The sequence below is a fragment of the Ranitomeya imitator genome, chromosome 1 (genome assembly GCF_032444005.1).
Source record: "Ranitomeya imitator isolate aRanImi1 chromosome 1, aRanImi1.pri, whole genome shotgun sequence".
Taxonomy (NCBI): domain Eukaryota; kingdom Metazoa; phylum Chordata; class Amphibia; order Anura; family Dendrobatidae; genus Ranitomeya; species Ranitomeya imitator.
This window is the reverse complement of record NC_091282.1, coordinates 659,647,585-659,665,997: the sequence shown is the minus strand read 5'-3', so window position 1 is coordinate 659,665,997 and position 18,413 is coordinate 659,647,585. Positions and strand designations below refer to the sequence as shown.

General features: G+C 43.1%; 2 protein-coding genes across 4 annotated transcripts in view; one reads left to right on the top strand and one right to left on the bottom strand.

Annotated features, from left to right (window-relative positions):
- The first annotated feature begins 5 nt into the window (after nucleotides 1–5).
- MPZ (myelin protein zero) lies at nucleotides 6–7,510 on the top strand. The gene is made up of 6 exons (XM_069728838.1): nucleotides 6–1,336; nucleotides 1,987–2,153; nucleotides 2,242–2,455; nucleotides 2,533–2,668; nucleotides 2,777–2,834; nucleotides 5,436–7,510. The coding sequence occupies exons 1-6, from the start codon at nucleotides 1,279–1,281 to the stop codon at nucleotides 5,523–5,525; spliced, it is 723 nt and encodes a 240-aa protein (XP_069584939.1). The 5' UTR covers nucleotides 6–1,278; the 3' UTR covers nucleotides 5,526–7,510.
- A 133-nt stretch (nucleotides 7,511–7,643) lies between these two features.
- The window catches only part of PCP4L1 (Purkinje cell protein 4 like 1), a 107,698-nt gene continuing 96,928 nt past the window's right edge, over nucleotides 7,644–18,413 (bottom strand). For 2 of the 3 annotated variants that reach the window (XM_069728835.1, XM_069728834.1), the window contains exons 2-3: nucleotides 9,650–9,707; nucleotides 8,290–8,575 (exon numbers count right to left, since the gene is read on the bottom strand). In XM_069728835.1, coding sequence (XP_069584936.1) covers nucleotides 8,439–8,575; nucleotides 9,650–9,707 — 195 coding nt within the window. In that variant the 3' untranslated portion in view covers nucleotides 8,290–8,438. Of the gene's footprint in view, nucleotides 8,576–9,649; nucleotides 9,708–18,413 lie in introns of all 3 variants that reach the window. The other variant, XM_069728836.1, reaches the window with a different exon arrangement.

Here is an 18,413-nt window from a genome sequence, read left to right as displayed (position 1 = left end):
GACTGGAGGGCGGATCTACTGGAGAAAGGAGTCGTGTGTAAGTCTGTAACCATGGCAACCACATGCACCAACCGGGATGTATAGTAGTGCAGGATTAGATACATACAGCATGACAGTATCAAACAAGATGGATTAGATACACCAGTGCAGTATCACACCTGATACATTAGATCCACCAGGACAGTATCACACATGATGGATTAGATATATCAGGATAGTATCGTATAACGGATTAGATACACCAGGATAGTATTGTATAATAGATTAGATACACCAGGGCAGTATCACACCTGACGCATTACATTCGCCAGGACACTATCACATGATGAGTTAGATACACCAGGATAGTTTCTCCTTGGTATCACACATGATGGATTAGATACATCAGGACAGCATCAAATATGATGGATTAGATACACCAGGACAGTATCACACATGATGGATTAGATACATCAGGACAGTATCACATGATGGATCAGATATACCAGGATGGTATCACACATGATGGATTAGATACACCAGGGCAAAATCACACCTGATGGATTAGATACACTTGGACAATATCACACGATGAGTTAGATACACCAGGATAGTATAAAACATGCTGCATTAGATACACCAGGATAGTATCACACCTGATGGATTAGATACACCAGGACCGTATAACACATGATGGATTAGATACACCAGGACCGTATAACACATGATGGATTAGATACACCAGGACAGTATCACACCTGATGGATTAGATACACCAGGACAGTATCACACCTGATGGATTAGATACACCAGGACAGTATCACACCTGATGGATTAGATACACCAGGACAGTATCACACCTGATGGATTAGATACACCAGGACAGTATCACACCTGATGGATTAGATACACCAGGACAGTATCACACCTGATGGATTAGATACACCAGGACAGTATCACACCTGATGGATTAGATACACCAGGACAGTATCACACCTGATGGATTAGATACACCAGAACAGTATGGCATGATGGATTAGATACACATGGTAGGATGGGATACAGTCTTTCTATCCCTGGTGGTCTCTTTGCCCCTCGCTGCCCCCTGGTGCCCGGTCTCAGTCTCCATTGTTCGCTCCTCTCCCCCTCCTGTGATTGGTCGTCTGCGGGGGAGAAGATTTCCCTTCCTCCCCTTTGGGGTTTTTAAGGCAGGATCCCGCTGTCCCTCCCGGACTCCACAGCCACGGGATCTCAGGGTTTCTGGGCTTCTCCTATGACTCTCCCACTACTGGACGACCAATGGAATCGCTGACCTCCTCCCGCTGCCTGCTGGGCCTTGTAGTGCTCTCCGCTCTGAGTAAGTCCTCGCTCCTAGTCACATAATGAACAGTGGGCCGGTGACCACGGTGATACGTATCCGTAGCCGTTCTGTCGTATGCGGCGGCCGCCATGTTTGGCGTAGATGTAATTGTCTGCGGTCACAGCTGCGTATTTATGGCGAGATGTTTTGTATCCGGGAGGTGTATATAAAGCTAGTGCTGTCTGGAAACCGTCAGCAGGTAGGCTAGCTGCTTCTGACAGATGCTAACATGGCTGTGTATTGTGCGGAATGTGAACCTGCACACTGGGTACTTTGTGAGGTCCCTCGTCCTCCGGGGGGTCCAGCGAATGGGAGCGGTGCAGTTCCCAGACCTAAGACCATCCACCACAGAGCAGCTTGCCTGCTTGCTGACAGTCTCCTTTTGGTCCAGTAATGCCTGTGTGCACCGTCACTTTAAGACTTGGGAACTTATAAAGAATATTTACAAATAGAACTCTGTTCTTTGTTTTTTTGTTGTTGATTGTTTTCAAAATATGAAAATTTCTATCAAATTTGTGTTATTGTGATAAAAGAAAAGTTTATATCTGATGTCGGGTAGACGTTTGTGGAAATTTAGGAAAAAATACGGCCCTGTGTCTGCTTTCCCTGGGGGTCTCTGCTGCTCTGACATCTTCTTTGCCCCGCAGCGCTGCCGCCGGCCCTGGCCATTGAGGTTTACACGGCCCGCGAGGTACACGGCACGGTCGGCTCGCAGGCCCACCTCTCCTGCACGTTCTGGTCCAGTGAATGGATCTCAGACGACATCTCCGTCACCTGGCACTACCAGCCTGACAACAGCAGAAGCACGTACTCGGTAAGACTGGCTGATAACAGGGAACAGCAGCACCCTGCATTCTGTCCCTTTAAATCCAACATGGACACTTGGTCTTTGTCTCCTGCAGATATTTCACTACTCCAAGGGACAGGCGCACATAGACGACACGGGCATCTTTAAGGATCGAATCGAGTGGGTGGGCTACCCCCGGAGCAAGGATGGCTCCATCGTGGTCCACAACCTGGAATATGGCGACAACGGGACCTTCACCTGCGATGTGAAGAACCCACCGGACGTAGTGGGGAAGTCGTCCTTTGTGCACCTGCTGGTCTACGACAAAGGTGAGGAACCGACCCTGCCCCCAAGGCACGGGCACAGGTGGGCACACATGACACTAACACTACCATCCTCCCCCCAGGACCCGTCCGCGCTGGCATGGTGCTCGGCATCATTATTGGAGCCGCCCTGGGGCTGGTGATCATTGTGGCGCTCCTGGCATACCTCATACGTTACTGCTGGCTGCGGAGGCAGATCCGGGTGCAGCGCCAGCTCAGGTGGGTGCAGGCGGGCACTGAGTGAGGGCCAGGCAGGCACTGAGTGAGGGCCAGGCTGTCACCTCTCTCTGTCTCCCCTCACTGACGACTGCCATGTTTTCTTTACAGTGCCCTAGAAAGAGGAAAACTTCACAAATTAACCAGAGGCTCAAAAGGCAGCAGACAGGTGAGTGGGAGGCCAGCAGTGCCCCAGTGTCAGGCGTGATGCCCTATAAACTCCAGTCACATGCAAAGCTGCAAGTTCTACATGCTAGACAAATCCATATACATGTCATATCTCCTACTCCAGTCACACCCAGACCTGCAACACATACACATCATATGTTATACTGCAGTCGCACCCAGAGCTGCATTATATTGTAGCACTTCAGTCACAGCCAAAGCTGCAAGTACTGTATGCTACACGCATCCATATACATGTCATATCTTCTACTCCAGTCACATCCAGAGCTGTATAACATCTGATACTCCAGTAACACCCAAGGCCGGTTTTAGAGAACGTGGGGCCCTGGGCAAAAGTTTAAAGTGGGGCCCCAAATGCTCGCATATTCCACATCTCACAAACATTTCAGCTGTATTTACAGGTGCAGAGTTCAGGCCATTAAACGAGCGTGATCGACGACATTGAAGTTGTTAGACGCCTGTTCCTGAGTTTCTTTACACCGGCTGAGAAAGAATGATGGGGACAGATAGTCCTCGATACAGTATAATGCAACCCCCTTCACAGTATGCTGCAGCCCACCCCCAGAGTGTACTGAAGCCCCCCTCATAGAGAATTCTGCAACCTCACACACACACACAGTATAATGCACTCCTCATGGTCCTTGATAGAGTATAATGGAGCCCCCTCAGAGTATACTGCAGCCTCCCATAGAGAATACTGCAGCCCCCCTCAGAGTATACTGCAACCCCCTCAGAGTATACTGCAGCTCCCCTCATAGAGAATATTGCAGCACCCCACACACACAGTATAATGCAGTCCCCTCAGAGTATAATGCAGCCCCCTCAGGGTATACTGCAGCCCCCCTCACAGAATATACTGCACCCCCCTCATAGAGTATACTGCAGCCCCCCACACACACAGTATAATGCAGTCCCCTCAGAGTATAATGCAGCCCCACTCAGAGTATACTGCAGCCCCCTCATAGAGTATACTGCAACCCCACCTAATAGAGTATACTGCAGCCTGCCACACACAGTATAATGCAGCCCCCCTCATAAGGTATACTGCAACATCCCTCATACAGTATACTGCATCCCCGCACACAGAGTATACTGCAACCCCCTCATAGAGTATACTGCAGCAACACACAGAGTATATTGCAGACCCCCCCCCACACACACACACAGTGTAATGCAGTCCCCCTCAGAGTATAATGCAGCCTCCCTCAGGGTATACTGCAGCCCCTTTCATAGAGTATACTGCAACCCCCCTCATAGAGTATATACTGCAGCCCTCCACACACACAGTATAATGCAGTCCCCTCAGAGTATAATGCAGCCCCCCTCATAGAGTATACTGCAGCCCTCCACACACACAGTATAATGCAGTCCCCTCAGAGTATACTGCAACCCCCCTCATAGAGTATACTGCAGCCCTCCACACACACAGTATAATGCAGTCCCCTCAGAGTATAATGCAGCCCCCCTCATAGAGTATACTGCAGCCCTCCACACACACAGTATAATGCAGCCCCCCTCATAGAGTATACTCTACTGCTACTGGCCAGCAACATTTGCCACTTTGAGGTAATGGGCGTCTCATGTTTTGATCTATTTGAGCATATTTGCTGGTGATTACAAGATTGATACAGTAGATACTGTGGTACATTAATATATTGACATTGATGCATCAGCTATCATGGTTCATGGTGCATCACGTGCCAGACAGCTTGCATTATGTGACTTGTGACTATATACCTTAGTATTATATTAATCACTGCATTTTGATTACTGTCCTCCCCAGGGACAATAAATTGATTTTGTACTAGTGGCATAGAGTTGTTGCATGCTCTATAAGTTCCTATTAATTTTTCAGTAATTCTTCAGGGATTTATTGGTTTGTATTTATTCCACTCTGGTACTCCGGTATTTTTTCTGTGCCTCTCCCTCCATATTTCAAGGTTTTTCAGCCCTGTCTGTTTTATCTATTTATTTTAATACATATACATTAATAAATATTGATTTTTATTATTGATGAGCGAATATACTCATTACTCGAGCATGCTCGGGTGTCCTCCGAGTATCTTTTAGTGCTCGGAGATTTAGTTTTCATTGCCGCAGCTGAATGATTTACATCTGTTAGCCAGCATAAGTACATGTGGGGGTTGCCTGGTTGCTAGGGAATCCCCACATGTAATCAATCTGGCTAACAGATGTAAATCATTCAGCTGCGGCAATGAAAACTAAATCTCCGAGCACTAAAAAATACTCGGAGGACCCCCGAGCGTGCTCGAGAAATCTCGAGTAACGAATATATTCACTCATCACTAATTTTTATTTATTTTTGGTTGGAATCTCTTCTTGTCTAGGGGTAACTATGCCACCCACAGACATTTTTTGATGTCCATTATTGGAAGTGTCTAACAGCTATTTAATTTAGGATATATTGATATTATTATACTCCAGTTTGTAGTGTATTAGAGACACTGTACCAGCAGGTGGTAGTAGTGAGCTGTGAGTTCCTGCACATTAATAGGTCTAATAGCAGGTATGTGAGTGCAGCTTTGGATGTGACTATTTAACCCTTTCTTCCTTGCTTTTCCAGACACCGCTTCTCTCCATGCTCGACCAAACCAGGAGCTTCAAATCCAGCGACAAGAAACCCAAAGGGCTGGGCGACTCCCGCAAGAAATAGCAATTAGCAGGCAGGGAAGGTACACATAAGGCAGATACGGAGTCCCCCCGCAGCTCCAAGGTGATCTATACCATCGAGATGGAGCTGCGGGGGGACGAGGACGGGGACCAGCCCCGCCGAGCCGCGGTAAAGTCTCCCAGTAAGAACAGCCTCAAAAACGCCCTCAAGAATTTAATCAAAAGTGACTCAGAGAAACACCCTTAATCTAGTGGAGGCCGGCGAGGACCCGGGCGAGAAGGCGTATCACGGGGTCATACCCCCAATCCTTCCCATGGGTCCCCACTGGCCTCCTGCCACGGCTAATGCCTTATAATAACCTGTATGTGTGATCCGTATCGTACCTTCCCTGCGGGAAACTAGCAAGAACTTTCTGAGAAACCAAGAATCAAATTAGGACTCCTCCAGACCAGCGGGGGCGCCGTCTATCACCCTAGGGGTGGCTGCAATGCAATCCATAAAAATTGTGGTAATCACCCAGATCTGGGATTTTTGGCTCCTAATGGGAGGGGCCTGAGATCTTGGCCAATCAGGTAACACTTTATGATGATGCCTGATCTGACCACAATCTCCAGCCGCCTGCTGTGGCCTTGTGGCTCGTGTACAAGTATCGCCCTCTCTGCCTCTCTCCAGGGCAATATTTCTACAGCTTTAACCCCTTCGTGGCCAATCAGTGGTTGTTAAAGCTTTAATGGCTTCTGCTAACCCCTAAGGTGCTGCACAGGCCAACTGCAGCATCCACTGGGGTCAATAGAAGGTGTTAATAACCGGTACCGTAAATCCCAGAATATAGGCTCTAATGTGTTTAAAGTGATGATAGGGTGATAACACCACACGCACTAAATTACATACTGTAAGTCTCCAAATGTAAGAGCAGCATCGCTTCTCAACTCCCAGAAAGCGCCAATGCTTACCGTATAAATTAGAATAGAAAACCCAGCATGAGACTCTAACTCCAAGACTTTCATCTAGGCCAGGACACCTAGATCTAACTTTATATCCCGTAAATCCTAGAATATAAAGCTTTCCCCGATACCGTAAATGACAGAATATATCACCAGAATCACTCTGGGAGCCTCTGATTGGGTGCTCATATATAGCACCACCCTGTTACTGTAAATATTAGAATATAGGACAACTATACTTTATTACGCCAGTGTAATACTTGCACCGTAAATATCAGAATGCAGGGCCAGTATGCTTTATTACATGTCCTTACAACTGACAGTGTAATACTTAGAACATAAATATTAGAATATAGGGCCACTAGCCTTTGTTATACTCCAGTCTGACAGTGTAATACTTATACCATATATATCAGAATATAGGGCCACTATGCTTTATTATACTCCATTGTACCTGACAGAGTAATACTTATACCGTAAATATCAGACTATAAGCCCAGTATGTTTTTCTTTACACCCCAGTATGATACCTCTACTGTAATTATCAGACTATCCGCCCAGCGTTGCTCATTAGCCCCCTATCCCACTTCCTCCGGCCTTCTTGAGTTCCCTGCAGGTCTTCGCGTAGCGTCACTATCAGGATATTCTCGTCTCGTCTTCCATCGTTCATGGTGCTGTGCTGGAAACTGATCCAGAATGACGTTTCCTGTTTCCATATTTTGGTGAAATCATCGTTTCTATGTTCAGCCCCTCGTGACTGAGAGTTAACCGGATTTACATTGTTATTTTTTATGACTTTTTTTCTGAATTTTCTGCATTGCTGATGTGTAATGATCAAAGCCTATTCATAGCGGACAGACCAGACTTGACGATCACCGAGGTCACTGGGGTCTCCGGCAGCAGCAAAGCATCCTGGGACTTCCAATATGGCTGCACTGCAAACACTGTGGTGTTGCCAACAATGCTCCCCAATCCGAACCATCCATAGCAACGTCCGATGTGTGTGTATATGTATGTAAATATGTGACCCTTGTACAAACCACCGGCATCAGGACCATTAATAAACTTACACCCCGAAAATCAGCTCGTCTCATTACTTCATTACTATTCTGCAGACCCTCGCTCCTCGGATTTACCCTGCAGAGTGTTACACCATTACAGGATGTTTCTCTTTTTTTGCTTAATTTTAAAAAAAAAACAAAAAAAAAAACAGAACTTTTAGTTTTAAATAATTTTATTAATTAAACATGCTAAAAGATTTCAAAAATGTGAGAACCCACAGTTGGGTCTGGAGGTGTGAGAGGGGGCCGAGGATGGGGAGATTATGGGGCGAACTCTTGCTCAACGATGGGAAATTTACCGCAGGTGCATTCTGAAGAACGGCCACCAGATGGCAGCTGAGTCCTAACAATGATACACCAAGTGAGGGTTACTTAATAGTGACCAGACAGTCAGAGCCAGAGCAGCTGCTGCTGCACCTTCCTGCAGTCAGCACTGGGGGTCTCTGCACATCAGGATAAGAACTGGGTGCCATACGAAAGGGATAACCCCCATTCCTAGGGCCCGAAAATGGCAAATACATTAATAAATATGATGCACATTTTTAAGTGTATCTGATTATTGGTCTGGTCCATGGCGATTTCAGATGACAAGTGCAGTTTAAGATACGGGGAACATGCCTAGATATAAGGGGAGGACCCCAGAACACATGCCTCAACACAAGACCACAGCTGCCATGACAGCGCTGCCATAAAGTCATCATCTTCTTACATCGTATAAAAGTCTCTCGTCTATTGGACTGACTATACCGAGGAGTGTATGTACACGGCGGCCACCAGATGGTCCATCCGAGGGTTGCAGTGGCCACCGTCTTAAGCATTCATAATAAATTAAGGGTGAGGGAAGGGTGGGTAGTGTTGGGGGGCTGTAGATATGATGCCCCACTTTTTGTCTGGCATGTTCATTATAGAAGGAAGTGTAGAATCAACACAAAAGGACGGCAGTGATGTAATCATGGGCTCGGGTCTTGCTTCCTCTTCTGAAAACGGCGAAATTTGTTCTGAATAGCCAGCGCCGCTTTTTCTGTTTCCGGAGCATTCAGATCAATGTCTATTTCCTCCTCAACCTTCTCTGAGTTTCCAGCTTTGTCTGCCGAGAAGACACATCAGATAATAATAGTAATACTGCCCCCTGTGTACAAGAATATAACTACTATAATACTGCCCCTATGTACAAGAATATAACTAGTATAATACTGCTCTCTACGTACAAGAATATAACTACTATAATACTGCTCCTATGTACAAGAATATAACTACTATAATACTGCCCCTATGTACAAGAATATAACTACTATAATACTGCTCTCTACGTACAAGAATATAACTACTATAATACTCCTATGTACAAGAATATAACTACTATAATACTCCTATGTACAATATAACTACTATAATACTGCCCCGTATGTACAAGAATATAACTACTATAATACTGCCCCCTATGTACAAGAATATAACTACTATAATACTCCTATGTACAAGAATATAACTACTATAATACTCCTATGTACAATATAACTACTATAATACTGCCCCGTATGTACAAGAATATAACTACTATAATACTGCCCCCTATGTACAAGAATATAACTACTATAATACTGCCCCTATATACAAGAATATAACTACTATAATACTGCTCCTATGTACAAGAATATAACTACTATAATACTGCCCCTATATACAAGAATATAACTACTATAATACTGCTCCTATGTACAATAATATAGCTACTATAATACTGCCCCTATGTACAAGAATATAACTACTATAATACTCCTATGTACAAGAATATAACTACTATAATACTGCCTCTATGTACAAGAATATAACTACTATAATACTGCTCCTGTGTACAAGAATATAACTACTATAATACTGCCTCTATGTACAAGAATATAACTACTATAATACTGCCCCTATGTACAAGAATATCACTACTATAACACTGCCCCTATGTAAAAAAATATAACTACTATAATACTGCCCCTATGTACATGAATATAACTACTATAATACTGCCCGTATGTACAAGAATATAACTACTATAATACTGTCCCTATGTACAAGAATATAACTACTATAATACTGCCCCTATGTAAAAGAATATAGCTACTATAATACTGCCTATGTAAAAGAATAAATCTGCTACACTACTCACCCTTTTCCTTGTTCATGGCGGCTGGGTTTGATGAGGGGAGGTCACTGTTGGCTCGTAGCTGGAATAGATAATGGTTATACTATAAGTCAGGAGTGGTATTCTCATTCTCCTCCATTTTTCCCCTGATGATGTGCTCTGCAGTAGGAGATCAGAGTTATTCGCTGGTACATATATTTTTCTGTCATTTGGATCTCCATGGAATGAAATAAATAAATAAAATATATATATATATATATATATACACACAGTACAGACCAAAAGTTTGGACACACCTTCTCATTTAAAGATTTTTCCGTATTTTCATGACTATGAAAATTGTAAATTCACACTGAAGGCATCAAAACTATGAATTAACACATGTGGAATTATATACTTAACAAAAAAGTGTGAAACAACTGAAAATAGGTCTTATATTCTAGGTTCTTCAAAGTGGCCACCTTTTGCTTTGATGACTGCTTTGCACACTCTTGGCATTCTCTTGATGAGCTTCAAGAGGTAGTCACCGGGAATGGTTTTCACTTCACAGGTGTGCCCTCTCAGGTTTAATAAGTGGGATTTCTTGCCTTATAAATGTAGTTGGGCCCATCAGTTGTGTTGTGTAGAAGTCTGGTGGATGCACAGCTGATAGTCCTACTGAATAGACTGTGAGAATTTGTATTATGGCAAGAAAAAAGCAAATAAGTAAAGAAAAACGAGTGGCCATCATTACTTTAAGAAATGAAGGTCAGTCAGTCCAAAAAATTGGGGAAACTTTGAAAGTGTTCCCAAGTGCAGTGGCAAAAACCATCAAGCGCTACAAAGAAACTGGCTCACATGAGGACCGCCCCAGGAAAGGAAGACCAAGAGTCACCTCTGCTTCTGAGGATAAGTTTATCCAAGTCACCAGCCTCAGAAATCGCAGGTTAACAGCAGCTCAGATTAGAGACCAGGTCAATGCCACACAGAGTTCTAGCAGCAGACACATCTCTACAACAACTGTTAAGAGGAGACTTTGTGCAGCAGACCTTCATGGTAAAGTAGCTTCTAGGAAACCACTGCTAAGGACAGGCAACAATCAGAAGAGACTTTTTTGGGCTAAAGAACACATGGAATGGACAATAGACCAGTGGAAATCTGTGCTTTGGTCTGAGGAGTCCAAATTTGAGATCTTTGGTTCCAACCACCATGTCTTTGTGTGACGCAGAAAAGGTGAACGGATGGACTCTACATGCCTGGTTCCCACCGTGAAGCATGGAGGAGGATATGTGATGGTGTGGGGGTGCTTTGCTGGTGACACTGTTGGGGATTTATTAAAAATTTAAGGCATACTGAACCAGCATGGCTACCACAGCATCTTGCAGCAGCATGCTATTCCATCTGGTTTGCGTATAGTTGGACCATCATTTATTTTTCAACAGGACAATGACCCCAAACACACCTCCAGGCTGTGTAAGGGCTATTTGACCAAGAAGGAGAGTGATGGGGTGTTACGCCATACGACCTGATGGTTTGGGGTGAGCTGGACCGCAGAGTGAAGGCCAAAGGGCCAACAAGTGCTAAGCATCTCTGGGAACTCCTTCAAGATTGTTGGAAGACCATTCCCGGTGACTACCTCTTGAAGCTCATCAAGAGAATGCCAGGAGTGTGCAAAGCAGTCATCAAAGCAAAAGGTGGCTACTTTGAAGAACCTAGAATATAAGACATATTTTCAGTTGTTTCACATTTTTTTTTGTTAAGTATATAATTCCACATGTGTTAATTCATAGTCTTGATGCCTTCATTTTGAATGTACAATTTTCATAGTCATGAAAATACAGAAAAATCTTTAAGGCTACGTTCACATTAGCGTTTTGCGTGTTTGCGTCGGGCGATGCGGCGGCGACGCATGCGTCATGAGCCCCTATATTTAACATGGGGGACGCATGGACATGCGTTGTGCTGCGTTGTGCGACGCATGCGTTTTTTTTATCTATACAAAAATGAGGTGCTCACTGCCCTCAGGTAAGGTGCTCAGGAGAAAAATAGTAGTATCGACAGAAAAACTCCGGCACACAATTGAAGTCAATGTAATTTACATGTGAATTTATTAGGAAATTCCCATCACGTGGTAAATGACGTTCCAAATAACGACGTTTCAAATAACGTTAAATCCGTTTGAGGAAAAAAATATAACACCGCATACGTAGTGAGATGAAGAAAACAATGCTATTCATCAATTCACAGGTAATTATTTCAACGTTTCGGCCTGTAAGCCTTTTTCAAGAAAACCTGTATATGAATCTTTGGTAAAGTGATGACTGGTATACGAACACACCCAAAAGGAAGGAATCAATGTACTCAGTTCGTTTGCTAGAAAAGCGGTTAGCAGCGTTTGTATGGGGAATGTGTCACATAAGCTGAACCTTAAGTGACTGCCAGGAAAAGCGGGAGCGCCGCTTTTCCTGGCAGTCACACTTAAGATGTGATCGCGTTGCTGCGAGGGTCTCCTACCTCCCTCCCTGCTCCAGACCCGGATCCAAGATGGCCGCGTCATCCGGGTCCTGCAAGGAAGGAGGTGGCTTCACAGAGGCTGCTCAGAGCAGGCACTGTGAAGCCTGCAGCACTGTAAGGGTATGTTCACACGTTCAGGATTTCCATCCTTTTTTTTTCAGGACAGTTTTTTTAAAAAACTGCAGCTCTTGGCAGAAAACGCAGGTCCTTTTTTTGGTCCTTTTTTTGTCCTTTTTTGATGCGTTTTCTGATGCGTTTTTTTATCCTTTTTTTATGCAGTTTTCTATGCAGAGACTGTGTTTTTCCTAGGAAGCTTTTTAGGGCTAAAATGGCTGAAAATACCCTAACCCTACCCCTACCCCTAACCCTACCCCTACCCCTAACCCTACCCCTAACCCTAACCCTACCCCTATTCTAACCTTAGTGAAAAAAAAAAAAAAAAAATTCTTAATTTTTTTATTGTCCCTACCAATGGGGGTGACAAAGTGGGGGGGGGTGTCATTTACTATTTTTTTATTTTGATCACTGAGATAGGTTATATCTCAGTGATCAAAATGCACTTTGGAGCGAATCTGCCGGCCGGCAGATTCGGCGGGCGCACTGCGCATGCGCCCGCCATTTTGCAAGATGGCGGCGCCCAGGGAGAAGACGGCCGGACGGACACCGGGACGCCGGGTAAGTATAAGGGGGGGAGATTAGGGCACGGGGGGGCATCGGAGCACTGGGGGGGGGGGCATCGGAGCACGGGGGGGGGGGGCATCGGAGCACGGGGGGGGCGGGATCGGAGCACGGGGGGGCAGCCACACTCCGCCCACGCACTTCCGCCCGCTCCCCCGCACTTCCTGCTGCAGCGGTTCTGCACATCAAATCGCAGTAAAACCCGCAGATATATTTTTGATCTGCGGGTTTTACTGCGATTTTGACCTCACAATGGAGGTCTATGGGTGCAGAACCGCTGCGGTTCAGGAAAAAGAAGTGACATGCTCCTTCTTTTTTGCCGCAGCTATTCTGCGCGGCTTTTTAAACGAAATTACGGACCATGTGCACAGCAGTGACTGTTTTCCATAGGGTTACATTGTTATGTACCCTGCATGGAAAACTGCTGCGGAACCGCAGCGGCAATACCGCTGCGGTTCCGCAGTAAAAAACGCACTGTGTGAACATGGCCTAAGTCAGATCGGTGATCTGACAGAGTGCTGTGCAAACTGTCAGATCACCGATCTGTGATGTCCCCTCCTGGGACAAAGTAAAAAAAATTTTTTTCAAAGTGTGTAAAAATAAATGAAAAAAAAAAATATTCCTAAATAATGAAAAAAAAAAAAATATATATATATTATTCCCATGAATACATTTCTTTATCTAAATAAAAAAAAAACAAAACAATAAAAGTACACATATTTAGTATCGCCGCGTCTTTAACGGCCCGACCTATAAAATTGGCCCACTAGTTAACCCCTTCAGTAAACACCGTAAGAAAAAAAAAAAAAAAAAACACGAGGCAAAAAACGCTTTATTATCATACCGCCGAACAAAAAGTGGAATAACACGCGATCAAAAAGACAGATATAAATAACCATGGTACCACTGAAAACGACATCTTGTCCCGCAAAAAACGAGCCACCATACAGCATCATCAGCAAAAAAATAAAAAAGTTATAGTCCTGAGAATAAAGCGATGCAAAAATAATTATTTTTTCTATAAAATAGTTTTTATCGTATAAAAGCGCCAAAACATAAAAAAATTATATAAATGAGGTGTCGCTGTAATCGTACTGACCCGAAGAATAAAACTGATTTATCAATTTTACCAAACGCGGAACGGTATAAACGCCTCCTCCAAAAGAAATTCATGAATAGCTGGTTTTTGGTCATTCTGCCTCACAAAAATCGGAATAAAAAGCGATCAAAAAATGTCACATGCCCGAAAATGTTACCAATAAAAACGTCAACTCGTCCCACAAAAAACAAGATCTCACATGACTCTGTGGACCAAAATATGGAAAAATTATAGCTCTCAAAATGTGGTAGCACAAAAAATATTTTTTGCAATAAAAAGCGTCTTTCAGTGTGTGACGGCTGCCAATCATAAAAATCCGCTAAAAAACCCGCTATAAAAGTAAATCAAACCCCCCTTCATCACCCCCTTAGTTAGGGAAAAATTAAAAAAATGTATTCATTTCCATTTTCCCATTAGGGCTAGGGTTAGGGCTAGGGTTAGGGTTAGGGTTGGGGCTAAAGTTACGGTTAGGGTTTAGATTACATTTATGGTTGGGAATAGGGTTGGGATTAGGGTTAGGGGTGTGTCAGGGTTAGAGGTGTGGTTAGGGTTACTGTTGGGATTAGGGTTAGGGGTGTGTTTGGATTAGGGTTTCGGTTATAATTGGGGGGGGGGGGGGTTCCACTGTTTAGGCACATCAGGGGCTCTCCAAACGCGACACGGCGTCCGATCTCAATTCCAGGCAATTCTGCGTTGAAAAAGTAAAACAGTGCTTCTTCCCTTCCGAGCTCTCCCGTGCGCCCAAACAGGGGTTTATCCCAACATATGCAGTATCAGCGTACTCAGGACAAATAGGACAACAACTTTTGCGGTCCAGTTTCTCCTGTTACCCTTGGGAAAATGCAAAACTGGGGGCTAAAAAATAATTTTTGTGGGAAAAAAAAATATTTATTTTCACGGCTCTGCGTTATAAACTGTAGTGAAACACTTGGTGGTTCAAAGTTCTCACAACACATCTAGATAAGTTCCCTGGGGGGTCTAGTTTCCAATATGGGGTCACTTGTGGGGGGTTTCTACTGTTTAGGTACATTAGGGGCTCTGCAAACGCAATGTGACGCCTGCAGACCATTCCATCTATGTCTGCATTCCAAATGGCACTCTTTCCCTTCCGAGCCCTCCCATGTGCCCAAACGGTGGTTCCCCCCCCCCACATATGGGGTATCAGCGTACTCAGGACAAATTGGACAACAACTTTTGGCATCAAATTTCTCCTCTTACCCTCGGGAAAATACAAAACTGGGGGCTAAAAAATAATTTTGGGGGGAAAGTTTTTTTTTTATTTTCACGGCTCTGCGTTACAAACTGTAGTGAAACACTTGGGGGTTCAAAGCTCTCACAACACATCTAGATAAGTTCCTTAGGGGGTCTAGTTTCCAAAATGGTGTCACTTGTGGGGGATTTCTACTGTTTAGGTACATTAGGGGCTCTGCAAACGCAATGTGACACCTGCAGACCATTCCATCGAAGTCTGCATTCCAAATGGAGCTCCTTCCCTTCCGAGCCCTCCCATGCGCCCAAACGGTGGTCCCCCCCCCCCACATATGGGGTATCAGCGCACTCAGGACAAATTGGACAACAAATTTTGGGGTCCAATTTCTCCCGTTACCCTCGGGAAAATACAAAACTGGGGGCTAAAAAATAATTTTTGTGGGAAAAAATTTGTTTTATTTTTACGGCTCTACATTATAAACTTCTGTGAAGCCCTTGGTGGGTCAAAGCGCTCAAAACACATCTAGACAAGTTCCTTAGGGGGTCTACTTTCCAAAATGGTGTCACTTGTGGGGGGTTTCAATGTTTAGGCACATCAGTGGCTCTCCAAACGCAACATGGCGTCCCATCTCAATTCCTGTCAATTTTGCATTGAAAAGTCAAACGGCGCTCCTTCCCTTCCGAGCTCTCCCATGCGCCCAAACAGTGGTTTAGCCCCACATATGGGGTATCTGTGTACTCAGGACAAATTGTACAACAACTTTTGGGGTCCATTTTCTCCTGTTACCCTTGGTAAAATAAAACAAATTGGAGCTGAAGTAAATTTTTTGTGAAAAAAAGTTAAATGTTCATTTTTATTTAAACATTCCAAAAATTCCTGTGAAGCACCAGAAGGGTTAATAAATTCTTGAATGTGGTTTTGAGCACCTTGAGGGGTGCAGTTTTTAGAATGGTGTCACACTTGGGGTCTATTTTTCTATCATATAGACCCCTAAAAATGACTTCAAATGAGATGTGGTCCCTAAAAAAAAATGGTGTTGTAAAAATGAGAAATTGCTGGTCAACTTTTAATCCTTATAACTCCCTAACAAAAAAAAATTTTGGTTCCAAAATTGTGCTGATGTAAAGTAGACATGTGGGAAATGTTGCTTTTTAAGTATTTTGTGTGACATATCTCTGTGATTTAATTGCATAAAAATTCAAAGTTGGAAAATTGCAAAATTTTCATAATTTTCGCCAAATTTCCGTTTTTTTCACAAATAAACGCATGTACTATCAAATAATTTTTACCACTATCATGAAGTACAATATGTCACGAGAAAACAATGTCAGAATCACTGGGATCCGTTGAAGCATTCCAGAGTTATAACCTCATAAAGGGACAGTGGTCAGAATTGTAAAAATTGGCCCGGTCATTAACGTGCAAACCACCCTTGGGGGTAAAGGGGTTAATACATCAGAATTTTCCCTTTTTCCTGGAGCTGGATTACAGAACTCTTTGTGCCCCAGCCGTGGTGTGCCTGCAAATATTTTGTTTGTGAGGGTCCCTGGTGCAGAAGCTGTAAATATCTGTTATTTTGACAGAATTGAGCACATATGTCATCCTGAAAGTATATTTTTTACGCCATGAGCCTGAAGCTCAGGAATAAAGAGGAAGATGGTGACACTGCTGTGTATGAGAATAATCTCTGGATGATAATACTGCTGTGTATGATAATAATCTCTGGATGATAATACTGCAGTGTATGAGAATAATCTCTGGATGATATTACTGCAGTATGAGAATAATCTCTGGATGATAATACTACTGTGTATGAGAATAATCTCTGGATGATAATACTGCTGTGTATGAGAATAACCTCTGGATGATAATACTGCTGTGTATGAGAATACCCTCTGGATGATAATACTGCTGTGTATGAGAATAACCTCTGGATGATAATACTGCTGTGTATGAGAATAATCTCTGGATGATAATACTGCAGTGTATGAGAATAATCTCTGGATGATAATACTGCAGTGTATGAGAATAATCTCTGGATGATATTACTGCAGTATGAGAATAATCTCTGGATGATAATACTGCTGTGTATGATAATAATCTCTGGATGATAATACTGCACTGTATGAGAATAATCTCTGGATGATAATACTGCTGTGTATGAGAATAATCTCTGGATGATAATACTGCTGTGTATGAGAATAATCTCTGGATGATAATACTGCAGTGTATGAGAATAATCTCTGGATGATAATACTGCTGTGTATGAGAATAATCTCTGGATGATAATACTGCTGTGTATGAGAATAACCTCTGGATGATAATACTGCAGTGTATGAGAATAACCTCTGGATGATAATACTGCTGTGTATGAGAATAACCTCTGGATGATAATACTGCTGTGTATGAGAATAATCTCTGGATAAAACTGCTGTGTATGAGAATAACCTATGGATAATACTGCAGTGTATGAGAATAACCTCTGGATGATAATACTGCTGTGAATGAGAATAATCTCTGGATGATAATACTGCTGTGTTTGAGAATAACCTCTGGATGATAATACTGCTCTGGATGATAATCTCTGTATGCAGTATTATAATCCAGAGATTATTCTCATACACAGCAGTATTATCATCCAGAGATTATTCTCAGTGTATGAGCAGTATTATCATCATCCAGAGATTATTCTCATACACAGCAGTATTATCACCCAGAGATTATTATGTGTATGAGAATAACCTCTGCGCTGTGTATGAGAATAACCTCTGGATGATAATACTGCTGTGTAAGAGAATAATATCTGGATGATGATAATACTGCTGTGTATGAGAATAATATCTGGATGATGATAATTCTGCTGTGTATGAGAATAATCTCTGGATGATAATACTGCTGTGTATGAGAATAATATCTGGATGATGATAATACTGCTGTGTATAAGAATAATCTCTGGATGACAATACTGCTGTGTATGAGAATAACCTCTGAATGATGATAATACTGCTGTGTATATGAATAATCTCTGGATAATAATACTGCTGTGTATGAGAATAATCTCTGGATGATAATACTGCTGTGTATGAGAATAATCTCTGGATGATAATACTGCTGTGTATGAGAATAATCTCTGGATGATAATACTGCTGTGTATGAGAATAATCTCTGGATGATAATACTTCTGTGTATGAGAATAATATCTGGATGATAATACTTCTGTGTATGAGAATAATATCTGGATGATGATACTGCTGTGTATGAGAATAACCTCTGGATGAGAATAATCTCTGGATGATAATACTGATGTG

Bases quoted from the DNA above. Each gene is read 5' to 3' on its own strand.
- MPZ (XM_069728838.1), top strand. From the start codon at position 1,279: ATGGAATCGCTGACCTCCTCCCGCTGCCTGCTGGGCCTTGTAGTGCTC. The intron at 2,154-2,241 runs GTAAGACTGGCT...TGTCTCCTGCAG, and splicing joins ACAGCAGAAGCACGTACTCG to ATATTTCACTACTCCAAGGG. The intron at 2,669-2,776 runs GTGGGTGCAGGC...TTTTCTTTACAG, and splicing joins CGGGTGCAGCGCCAGCTCAG to TGCCCTAGAAAGAGGAAAAC.